Source organism: Austrofundulus limnaeus, unplaced genomic scaffold (assembly GCF_001266775.1).
Source record: "Austrofundulus limnaeus strain Quisiro unplaced genomic scaffold, Austrofundulus_limnaeus-1.0 Scaffold240, whole genome shotgun sequence".
Taxonomy (NCBI): Eukaryota; Metazoa; Chordata; class Actinopteri; order Cyprinodontiformes; family Rivulidae; genus Austrofundulus; species Austrofundulus limnaeus.
Genome location: NW_013952642.1, coordinates 323,021 through 335,144, shown reverse-complemented (window position 1 = coordinate 335,144; position 12,124 = coordinate 323,021). Strand labels below are relative to the sequence as shown.

General features: G+C 37.0%; 2 protein-coding genes across 3 annotated transcripts in view; both read left to right on the top strand.

Moving 5' to 3' along the window:
• pnkd (PNKD metallo-beta-lactamase domain containing) overlaps positions 1 to 3,197 on the top strand; it is a 9,192-nt gene extending 5,995 nt beyond the window's left edge. Inside the window, exons 8-9 of the mRNA XM_014020096.1 lie at positions 708 to 823; positions 1,759 to 3,197. Coding sequence (XP_013875550.1) covers positions 708 to 823; positions 1,759 to 1,932 — 290 coding nt within the window. The 3' untranslated portion in view covers positions 1,933 to 3,197. The remainder of the gene's footprint in view (positions 1 to 707; positions 824 to 1,758) is intronic.
• Positions 3,198 to 5,251: 2,054 nt separating this feature from the next.
• Positions 5,252 to 12,124, top strand: part of gmppaa (GDP-mannose pyrophosphorylase Aa) — a 10,484-nt gene continuing 3,611 nt past the window's right edge. The window contains exons 1-12 of one of the 2 annotated variants that reach the window (XM_014020093.1): positions 5,252 to 5,385; positions 5,880 to 5,977; positions 6,654 to 6,757; positions 6,986 to 7,178; positions 7,313 to 7,372; positions 7,466 to 7,596; positions 7,723 to 7,737; positions 10,209 to 10,343; positions 10,544 to 10,641; positions 10,731 to 10,777; positions 11,001 to 11,093; positions 11,341 to 11,509. In XM_014020093.1, the coding sequence (XP_013875547.1) occupies positions 5,346 to 5,385; positions 5,880 to 5,977; positions 6,654 to 6,757; positions 6,986 to 7,178; positions 7,313 to 7,372; positions 7,466 to 7,596; positions 7,723 to 7,737; positions 10,209 to 10,343; positions 10,544 to 10,641; positions 10,731 to 10,777; positions 11,001 to 11,093; positions 11,341 to 11,509 (1,183 nt within the window). In that variant the 5' untranslated portion in view covers positions 5,252 to 5,345. The remainder of the gene's footprint in view (positions 5,386 to 5,879; positions 5,978 to 6,653; positions 6,758 to 6,985; positions 7,179 to 7,312; positions 7,373 to 7,465; positions 7,597 to 7,722; positions 7,738 to 10,208; positions 10,344 to 10,543; positions 10,642 to 10,730; positions 10,778 to 11,000; positions 11,094 to 11,340; positions 11,510 to 12,124) is intronic. The other variant, XM_014020095.1, reaches the window with a different exon arrangement.

Genomic DNA, 12,124 nt, shown 5'->3' with positions numbered 1-12,124 from the left:
GTATAATATAATATAATATTGTTATTGTTATTATTGTTATTAGTGTGTTGAGCAGGTAGCAGTTGTGTTAGACATATTGGTGGATGTTAGAATCAACTGAAAATCTGATTTCTATAACTTAAACTTAATTATCCTTGTTTTATTTGCGAAAGTTGAATTTGATTTAACTCAAGGAGAGCTACCCTGCAGGAGGCCTACAATAACGGACTATTTTGAGAAAAAAAATTGTCACAACGTTTTTGAACGTGCTCAAAATTCAAGTGACACGTTTGCAAACCCAATCAGATGTTGAGAATGCCTTCAAAGGTTTCGAGACATTTTGGAGACTCCCCTTCGAATTCTGTCCACCAACCAGCTGTCAGCAGTCACAGCCCGGTGAGACGCTGCCTTTAGGAGGAGGACTCCAGTTTCAGCCTTTCTGCACACACAGTGCAGTTTCAAATCACATTTATCAGGTGGATCACACCATAAACAAAGCTTTGACTCTGCACATTTCTGTCGGATATAAGAAATCGTCTCAAATAGGAAGGGGAAACAAAAACAAGAAGTCCAGTTGTTTTAAAAAGGATCTCCTGGGACTGCTTTGTCTTTGAAAGTCCACATCGTCTGTCAAATCGAAGCATCAGATGCAAAGAGGTGTTGGCTTTAGATAGTTTTACATTCTAAGTGTTACCTTTTTTTTTCTGTCTGCTTTTATAATCTGTCAGGTCATGAGTATGCAGAAGACAACCTGCTTTTTGCCGCTGAGGTCGAGCCACACAACGCCGTCAGGGAAAACAAGTATCAGTGGGTGCTGCAGCAGCGTGGCCAGAAGCTCTGCACGGTGAGCTGATGCATCATCATTGTTATGCCTCTCAAGTACACCTAGCCAGGAAGGTGCTGGTGTCTTCCTGCACCTGGGAAACAAAGCTAATCACCCGCGTGCTGTCAAAGACTTCTGTTCACTCGCTGCTCTGTCAGGCTTACTGTAACGGTTCATCTGGGGTGCAGTCTGCAAAGCAAAGGTTTCTCTGTTTAGGGCTTTGCTAGAATTTAGATTTAATTTTTTTTTGTTAGCAAAACAGCATAGCAGTTTCACAGGTTTTTTAATGTTTTCTCTAGTGTTTTAACTAAAAATATGAACACAAAAGGTTTTTTTTTAGTAAGAGCTAACTGTTGAGAGCCAAGTAACCCATTATTCCCCTACATTTAGGGAAATAAATCCATAAAATGACATCTGGTTCCTTCTGTCAGCCCAGTTTTTAATCCCACAACGGGGTAGCTTTAAAAGAACATTTTTCTCCAAGTGGTACTGGCTTATGTTCTTTGAGTGTTTTTGGAAAGCACATCTGACTTCACTCAGATGTGTTTTCAGCTTGGCAAAACAGCAGAAGCACAGGTGTTACTAATAGGATTAACTCGGAGTATCCAAGTATCTCACTAAGCCATGACGGCACGCATGGAGCCAGGACACTGAAACTGAAGCAGCCAAGTGGGATTCATTCATAATTTCTGTTTATGCCTGTGACTTTCCTGTAGTAGCATTGTTTTATTGGATGTTTTTGTTGTTGCACAAATAAATCATGGAAGCAAAGGGTGGTTATTTCCCATTAGATTGCACCAAATTGGGTCAAACATCCTAAAATTGCAAAGGTGCACTAATGTGCACYGGCAGGAAGCCCTCACCTTTCTGTCAAGGACTAAATGAGAAACGATCGAAGCCTTTTGAGAGAAAATTTGCAGATCTGAGCAAGGATTTATTTCGCTCTTTACTTTCAGAGTCCCTCTACGATTGGCGAGGAGAAGCAGTACAACCCATTCCTGCGCAGCCACTCTGCGGAGCTCCACCAGGCCCTGGGGGTCCAGCAGTTCCACGACGAGGACTGGACCCAGTTCAGGGCGCGGGTTCTCGAGGAGCTACGGAAACRCAAAGATCTGTACAACAGGAAGTAGTTGTACAGAGGACCGCAATAAACCTCAGAGATCAGAAATAAGATTTCTTAGATCTTCAGCTGAACATCAAACTCATTTTTTTTAGAAAAGGTTAATATGATTTATTAATCTAAGTAGGCACGAGGATAATTTGAGCTTCATCATCACTCTAAATCTGTAAGCACAAGAATAATAAGTACATTTTATTATTACACATTACTAATGATCACATGAACTCTCCAAGTTCTGTAGTTTATTAWAATAAAGGATTTCAGGACTGTGAAATACAGCGTGACAAACACTAAATAACAAAATRCAGACTTGTACGAGAGGTTTGCCTAATTTACAAACGGGTACGATTTCTATTTCTAGTTTACAAAATATGGGAATAAAGAGGAAAYAGACCACTTTGTGTTTTATCCTTCTTTAGTTTAAAATAATTTATGCTTTTGTTGATCTTTTTAGGAAAAGCTGAAGCAGTGTTTGGTACCCAGCTTCACTTTCAGACCTGGTTTGACATTTTGTGCTGCTGATAATAGGTTTTTTTTATCCCTGAAAGTTGATCATTTTGGGAATTTAGTTTCTGATGTAGATTTTTTTTAATGTAGTAATTTAGCATACCTGTTAAATTATAACAAATCTGTTGTCTCCTGGGTACTTTTTGTTAGTTTGTCAAACATTTTGACAAAGACTGTTCTAATTGAGTTGTTTTTAAGAATTCCATTATGTTTTGTGACAAACAAATCTAAAATTGAGCCAAAGTTGAAACATATATTTAACTGTTTTGCAATTTGTTTGCTTAAAAGTGGTTTTGATATTTGAAGAGAGATTCCTTCTTGTGGTTGATTGAAGTAGTTTTCAAGATTCATTGACTTCTGTCAAACTTCCCACAACCACGTTTAAAAGAAATTAAAATAATACTTCAAATCAAATGTGGGAAATACTGTTGATTTTGATAAATGTGAATTGTAAGATATGCGAGTGACGGGTTTGACTGCTGTAAATTAAGCTGAAGGGAACATTTTCTACGGTGGACCATGGTAATCTGACTGCATTGTTATGAAGATTAAACACGCACAGAGGGACTGAATCAAATGATCTGTAGAAACAAACTCTGCAGCAATAAATTTGAATTTATTGTGACTGATTCAGTTTTATTTTGCCTGGTGCTCGTTTTACTGAAAATAAATTGTTTTTACAAAAAATGTACAAACTGCGGAACCAAAAACTGTTATGTTCTTCATTGTCATGAAAACTGTTCTAATAAATCTTGAAATGTGAAATTATTTTTTGGATTACTTCTTTAGCACAGAATTCTGCTAAAGCTCCAACCTTTATAAAACTTTTTTTTTATTTTATAAAATATCTTCACGTTTTGCTAGCAAAAGGCAATCTGTGTTGATTCTTTATCTGAATTGTTGAAAATGGGAGAAAATGAGGTTGATTGCTACATTTTCATTTTGTTACAAAACTGGATTATTATGTAAAGAAGTTTAATACTTGATTCTTGGAGATAAAAATAACTGGTATGTAGAGAAAGCTCACATGTCAAAAAAAAAAAAAAAACTACTTGAACTCATTACATCTGAGGGCAATAAAGAAATTGAAATCTATTAACAAGGTTAAGTCCAGATTTAGTTAAATGTTACAAAACAGTGAAGGAAATTATAACATTACAGCGAAACAAATAATAATTCTGTAATATTTATGGACCAAAATAAAAAAAAATAAAAGTCTTTAAACTTCAGAAAAGTTTTAAAAGTGCTTCACATTCCTCTGTTGTTCCTGCAAAGGTGCTACCTTCTCCCCTGCTGATTGTCGACTGAAATGTTTTTTCATTCGTTTGATGCAGATTTGCACCTGATTTGCATATGTTTGAGTTCTGAACATCACCATGCAGGAGACTGTTTTACTTCAGGTTATGTTTTAATGAGGAAGTATGAAAACAGATACTTCTGCTGGAGCCGTGTGTGTGTGTGTGTGTGTGTGTGTAGTCATTTGTTGTCTTTATGACTGTTAAAAACTGACAGATGATTTTTTTTCCCCTCCCGCTGCTGTAACTTTTAAATAAGTGTTTAACCTACTTCTTGCAGATGTTTTGTGAAGCAAAAGGATTATTTGAAGGTTTTAGTTGACAAAACAAGGCAATAAAATGTTGTGTAAGGACTAAATTTCATATCTTGTATGATCTTATATATAAAATATTTATGATTAAAACTTTAACAATACAAATTCCAATGCAACTTTTAATTTTACTATGTACATTTGCTAGTTGTACATTTATATAGTTTTTTTTTTCTTTTCGTTCAGCTGGAAATCACTCTTTTCTTAAAGGAAGATCATAGCAAGTGCGTTATGTTGGGTTTTCTTAATATTGCTCGGGTTTTAGTGATCAACATAATTCTGTATCTCCAAAAATAATTTCCACCTTAAATTCTTCATCTTCCAGTGTTTCTTTTGCTGACTCCCTCATTATGCATTGATTAAGCATCGGATTAACCCTCTGAATATACAGTATTTATATCACAATGCCTCCCTACCTTGAACCTTGTGTTGTACTATAACAAAAAAGAAATGTTTTATTATTGTTACTTATTTTTATTTTTTTAGCTTTGATGTAAAATGAGATGAAATTTCACCTCTATGTCCAAAGGACTTTAATATGATGATAAGTATTTTACTTCACTGAAAATTCTCCCCGTTTAATGAACATGGAAGTTAAAGTGAATTATTGAATGCATTTCTTTGTATTATTTATTGAAACTGGCTTTATTGAAAATGTCTCAAATTCTACAATGGCTTTGCACAACTTTCAAAACCTCAAATCATCATCCCTGAGCAAACAAAAAACATAATATAATATTTTAAATTATATTTGAATGATTTAAATTATACAATTAAACTAGATAAAAGTAGAATATTAAGCTTAATATTAATAATAATAATAATAATAATAATAATAATAATAATAATAATAATAATAATAATAATAATAATAATAATAATAATAATAATAATAATAATAATAATAATAATAATAATAATAATAATAATAAACTATCGCTTATTTTTTCTTTTTATTTATAAAGGACATCAACATCCTTCATGATACATTCAAGTACGCTGAGTTCATCGTGAAATCTAATGCTGGACCACCTACCACTAAATTTGTGTTATGTGTTACTTGTTAGGCTCATGGTTTTTAAAAGAAAACGCTCTGAAGTTGTATTTTTTTTTCTGGGTTTCCTGACATTTTATCCCGTTTGGATAAAGCTCAGCCTCTCCTCTACAGTCCGCTCCTGTGAATACTCTCTGCTCCGTGTTTTCTCGGTGGTTCCCTGAACGTCACCAGCTCAAGGCGGAAGTAGCRGCAGCTGCAGGTGCTTCTGAAACAGTTCTCCTGTCACTAACACGCTCAGCTTCTCTCTGACAACATGCTGAAGGCGGTTATTTTAATCGGGGGTCCCCAAAAAGGTGAGGATGGATCTCGTGTTTGTCGCCTTGTCGTCTTTAACCGCTTTTGTTTGTGTGTTTTTGGAGAGAAGCTAGGCTGCTAATGCTAACAGGCTGAGCTTGTTTATATGACTGACGTGGCTTAACATAAAACCCCACAAAGTAAACAACACAATTTAGCAGCATAACTTTGTTTTATGAAAACATATGTAGTGTAAACTCAGAATTACAACAAAAATAGTCTGTTTACAAAATAAAAGCACTATTATTTGAAAACACAGGCTTATTAAAACATCATTTGTCTTTGTCTTAATTGTCTTAAAGACTAGATGTCCCAGTATGTGTGCATCTTATCAGCTAATGCTTTTCTCCCTCTAAATCTTTTTTTAACAAACTTTTCACATTTTAAAAGAAAGGCATCACATAAAAACAAGTTAAGGGTTTTATGTTGCTAGAAACATGATTGATTTGACTTAAAATCTAATTTGTAACTAATCTTATTAATTATTTTCCAGGCACACGATTCAGACCATTGTCATTTGAAGTGCCCAAACCCTTGTTTCCAGTTGCTGGTGTTCCCATGCTTCAGCATCACATTGAAGCGTGTGTGAAGGTGAGTTATTTTCATGATTTACAAAATAATACCGTACGCATATTAAGGAAGCACGGCCCACATCTAAGTAAATAAGTAAGTAAAGTTTTATTTATATAGCACCTTTCATAGAAATAGATTCACAAGGTGCTGTGCAATCAGAGGGAAATCAAAAGGTTTGCAATCATAACAGGATATACAAAAATTTGGAACAAAAAGTATAAAAGCTGTACAACCATCAAAGTATCAAGACTGTGCAATCCGAAAAATAAAACAAGTAAATAATATCTAGACAAAAATGGGGAGGACTCACATCTGTGAGTCCAGATGCTTCGTGYCACATCATTTTAAAGAAAACAATCCAGATCTTTACTGGTGTCTATTGGGTTCCTTTTCTGATGATGTGTCATTCACCATGATAGATTTGCACTTTTTTTTTTCAGACCAGATGCTTTCTTTTTAAAATGTTACACAGCCCTTTAAAAATATTTCAATACAAACTGAACGGCTCAAAGCTTACACAGTATTTACATAAGGAATCCTTTTGGCTTGAGTTTTTACGTGACCTCGATTTAAATGAGTCTGAATGTTAAAATAATAAATAGCTGCTTAATAGTTTAGAGGAGTTGTTATGTTTTTTTTTTTTTTGTCCACTGCAGAAAAGTCTGTGAGAATAAAAACTGTCCACTTTTTAAAGGTACCAAACCTGAAGGAGATTTTGCTCATCGGTTTTTATCAGCCAAATGAAGAACTGAACAGATTTCTGTTTAACGCACAGCAGGAGTTCAAAATCTCCATCAGGTAAACAACACTGCCGTCGTCTGTCTCATTAAACATACAAATGAGTAATGATTTTTTTTTCTTAAACACCCTTCTGGGGGAGTTGTAATAATATAAAGCAAAGGTGCAATTTACCTTTTTGAAGTAAATAGTTTTCATTGTCTTTTCAATGATACGGCGCCCTGTAATGCACCAAGRCTGCTTGATGACTGCATGGATGTTTTCTCTGTTTTTGACTCTGCACTGCAGGTATTTACAGGAGTATGCCGCCCTGAGCACCGGAGGGGGCATCTATCACTTCAGAGATCAGATTCTCTCTGGGAGTCCTGAAGCTTTCTTTGTAATGAATGCTGATGTTTGTGCAGCGTTTCCTCTCACGGAGATGCTCAGCTTTCAGAAAGAACACGGAGAACCAAACAGCTTTGTTATCCTGGGGACAACGGTGAGRCTCTGTAGAACTTTTAAAACGTAGGGAATAAAAAAAAAATAGTAAATACTCATGTTTGTATCTGACAGTTAGCGTGGCTATGCTAGGGTTTTGATTTGAGAACATTACAGTGACATTCTTCTCTTCAGGCAAACAGGAAGCAGTCCTTGAATTACGGCTGTATTGTGGAAAATGAGAACACAAATGAGGTACTCGGCTAATCATTTCCCGTCTCTCCAGATAGATTCCTGTAACTCCGGGAGATTAGAATAATCAAAACAAACCCCCGTTTTGTTGCGCAGGTCTTGCATTACGTGGAAAAGCCGAGCACGTTTGTGAGTGACATCATTAACTGTGGTATATACCTGTTTAACCCGGAGATCTTCCAGCACATCGGCGCCGTCTTTCAGAAGAATCAGCAAGACATGTTGCTGTAAGTTTGATCACTCTCTCATCTGTAGCCACGTAATGACCATTCTCTCATTTCTTTGGTTCTTTTCATTTCCCCCTTCCTTTTCTTTTTCACGCCATATTTTCTGTTTCCTCATCGACTCATCAGCTATCCATATGATGGGTAAGTTTAGCTTGGTGTGGCTGTTGATCAGTTAGTGGATGGAGTGAGTTGTAGGTATAAAATCCACAATGAAGGCAAAAATTACAAGACTTTTCGTATGAATGCTTCCTGTCATTTTTTTGCGGTAATTTTCTCCAGATGCATGGTAGTTTTGAGATATTTGTGCTTGTGTTTGTGGATTTCTTATTCACTTGATAAAGAGAAGCTATAACCTAGGGCTGCGCGGTATATGCGGTAGACGGTAGAAATGGTATGAAGTTGGCCTATGGTAGAAATTTATACTCTACCGTCCTGTCGTCATTACGTCATCGCACCTGTATCAACTGGCTGCGAGTGCAGAGACAACTGAGCAGGAGTTTGAAATATGATGAAGAAATTCTAGCGTTTTAAACACGTATAGAGAGAATAAATCCTTAAAATTTCCTCCTCCCGCTGTTGAAAAGTTACGTCAAGTCGCGGCATCATTTCCTCCCCTCCCTCCCTCTCCTCTCCTTGCCTCCCGCTGCACATCACGCAGAGCGAAGCTTGAACAACTAGTTTTTCAAACCCAATTGGAGGAAAAAAAATGTTTTTTATGTATTGTTACCCAGAGAGATTATTTAAAAAAAAAGACGTGGACGTTCATTCAGTCATAAATCCATCTTGCTAATGTAGGCTAAAGTTGGCTTCTACTCTGAGGATGGAGATGAGCGCGCAGCAGCTGATAAGTTCAGCAGGCAGAAGCTCATTGTACGGCAGGCAGATATTAAAGCAAAAACGTTTGGTTTAATTAAAATGACAATTTTCTGCAAAATAATGCTCAAACAATTACATTATCTTAACTTTTTATAATAATTTTCTACCGCGATATATACCATTACCGTGAAGGGATTCAATTTATACCGTGATATGAATTTGAGGTCATACTGCCCAACCCTAGTACAACCTTAAGTCAGATGTTTTGTTTTGTTTTTATTCTAACTTAAAGATGGAAATTTAAACTACCGTGAATTTATCCTAAGATGGAATGTCCTCGGAAGTGATTTAGATACAAGATCAAAAACTTGTGTAAAGTTCAGCCAGTTGCCATTTACTCTATTTAATGTGTAGTACGAGGGAAGTATTCTGCTAATGTTTGAACCAGTGAGAAGTGTGCCACCTTTCCACACACTGAAACTCTTGTGCTTGCCCAGTTTTCAGTCCCCGGGTTAAAGCTAAGCTGCCAGCTGTTTGCTGTCATCAAACTCTTTGCTGTAAAGCAATCCTTGTTTTTTTTTTGTTTTTTTTTCAAAAGGTCAGATTTTGGTTCAGGAAAAAAGCCAAAATGCAGCTGATRTTTAGAGACACGAGTCAGAGCAGAGTTTTGCTTGTTTGTTGTAAACACTGTTTTTGTAAGTGCTTGATTTGCATCGTGCTACGTTCAAGTGTGTCCTCCTGATTTGAATATTTTTCACGTTAATCTACCCGCAGCTTGTCACAGAAGCCAAATACACCACAAGAGATCAATGTATGGATTTTTTTTGTGTGACATTTTTCTGTGTTCTTACATTCTTTTTAAAGCCACTGCCCCAACAATTAGCACACCGAGGACACTTTAAATACATTACAGAAAGATAAACCGTGGTATGCATAATTCACCTGCTAACATCAATAGCACTTAATTCAGACTGGGTGCTGACTCAGCAGAACTGTGGAGCACATCAGAGATTCTTGAGAGAAATGGGGGAAAGCTTTCGCCGCAGTCTCTCAGGGACCGCTCAGCCTCTTCTCACATCCACTCCTTTTTGGTAAAACTTTGATTATGGGTGTGATCCTTTTTTTAAAAATATTCTTTTTCATCAATATTTAACACTGTTTCATCTCCAGGGATTTCTACAACACACTACACCAYCGACTCTGATTAAAATGGAGCTTTGCAAACTCATCTACTTTAAGTTTTAGATAACTACAAAGTAATTGGTTTGGTTTCACCTGAACACTGTAATTATCAAAGCTAGTATCCGTGGTGGCTTTTATGTGTCTTATTTTGAACTTGAGGTGATATCCCAGGGCTATAAATGGACTTTGGAGATACTTGAGTTCGTGTTTGGTACACAAATGATTCTTTCTAAAAGGTAACTATAAGGAAACTCAAATTCTGCAGAACGCTGTTAACCGCCCACATTTAAAATGGGTTTGTTAGAGTAAAGAAACCTCTGAAACATGCAGGATAGTGGCCTTTAAGAACCAGGATTAGACATCCTAGTTATAGAAGAAGAGAAAAGTAAAACGGCATGAATGAAAATGTGAATAATACTAAATGAGAAACACTACAGAAATATGTTTGAGTTGTGCAAACATGAAGCCTCTAAACGACTTACATCTTCACTTCGTGCCACCAAAACATGTCCCTATCACTTCTTTGACATCAGAAGAAATGTTTATTTGTGAACTCTTGCTGTAAAAGTAACATCTTAAGATTTCGCTTTAATCTGCTGATGTGTGTCGCGCAGAGAGGAGCCGACTAACGGCTGGCACCGAGCGGAAGTCATCAGGCTGGAGCAGGATATCTTCACYGCCCTGGCAGGACAGGGCAAACTTTATGTGTACAAAACCCTGGGCTTCTGGAGCCAGATTAAATCTGCGGGGTGAGCGAAATGTCATTTTCAACATCACGGACGACCTCGTCCATCAAATGTCAGCTGCAGTCGGGAGACTTTATTTTTTGACTGGCATTTGCGTTGGCACCGCATCTAATGAYTACAATCAGCTGCATCCAGAATATTTGAAAAGAATACCCTTTTTTGTTTTGTTTATTCTTTTRTTGCTCTTGTTTATTTCGTATCAGGTCTGCAATTTACGCCAGTCGATTGTACCTCAATCAATACCACACAACTCATCCTGAAAGACTGGCCTCAAATAAGGAGGGTGGACCCAAAATAAGCGGTACAATTTCCAAACCCTGTGTAGCTGTGCCTCTTTTTCCTGCTGTCACAAACAAGTCTATTTATATTCATTATTTTCCTTTTGTCCAGGTAACGTCTATATTCACCCCACGGCCAATATTGACCCGACTGCTATGGTAAGAACTCTTCCATATTGAATGAAGACTATAAATAAAAACAGAGCGACACTGCGTAAATAATGTAATACATGTGTAACCTAGAAGAAATGGAATACAAATGTAATTTTCCCACAGTTTTTTTGCGGTCCGAAGGTTGTCCTCTAGCTTGAATGGAGAGCTGAAGTTATTTTTGTGCTGTGTGGCTATTTGAAGTTTTTTTTGTTTTTTCTCTCCTGTGCAGTTGGGTCCAAACGTCTCAATTGGTACTGGTGTGACTATTGGAGCTGGGGTCAGGGTTCGAGAATCCATCATTCTCCATGGTGCAAACCTACAGGTGAGATATACTCTGAGGCTTACTTTAAAGACAGCTTGATGCCACTCTGCCCTTTGGGATCACTTGTTTTGTCTTTTTGTAAGGTCTTACTCTCAAACACAAATCCTGAACCTCACCCTTATTGAGTTGAAGGTGAATTTGTTTGACAATTTAGCATCTTAGTAACATGATTTCAAGTCTGACGCTAGATTCTTGATTATAATGAATGTTAAACTTGTGATTTTTGTTGTCATGTTCTTTATTTAAGGATCACTGCTGCGTTTTAAATAGCATCGTGGGATGGGAGAGCACCATTGGCAAGTGGGCCAGAGTGGAAGGAACTCCCAGTGACCCCAATCCGAACGATCCCTTCGCAAAGATCGACAGCGAGACGCTTTTCAGAGAAGGAAAACTCACACCTTCTATCACTATTCTCGGTAAGTCTGGTTGAATGTGGAGTGGTGCGTCTCTTTTTAACTTCATAAGAACATTATGAAAGCTGGGGGCATAATTTAAAATTGCAAAAATATTGCATCATCATTAGAATTTAAAAAACACAACTCAACAAGAAGTCTGATTTCTTTTTCTGCGAATCAAGTCGGGATTCTTAATCAAAGGTGTTTCATTTTATGAGTTTTAAAGGGATCCCTGATTAGTTGTAACATTAGACTTTATTTAATAAACAAATATTTTAAATGTAAAATAAAGACTGTAAAAATACTGTAGGATGTTCAGTTTTTATTATTTTTAAAATAAAAGTTAAAAAATATATTACACAGACGGGGCCATTTTATTTACACGCAAAGCATTCTGGGTAAATGATGATGTGGATAGGTCATCGGTGCAAGGCTGCTAGCGAGCTATATCCACCCTGAAGGTTAATCTTGGACAATATCTGATGATCGACTCTTTTAAATGAAACCAGAGAGCGTTGACAGAGAGGAGAAGGTAGAAATGACTCAGCCAGTCTGGGCTGGGGGCATCTGGTGCGCTGGTGGTCTGCGGTTCTCATGGGCTGGGGTGTAGGGTTGGCTGGGGGCGTGACATGGGGC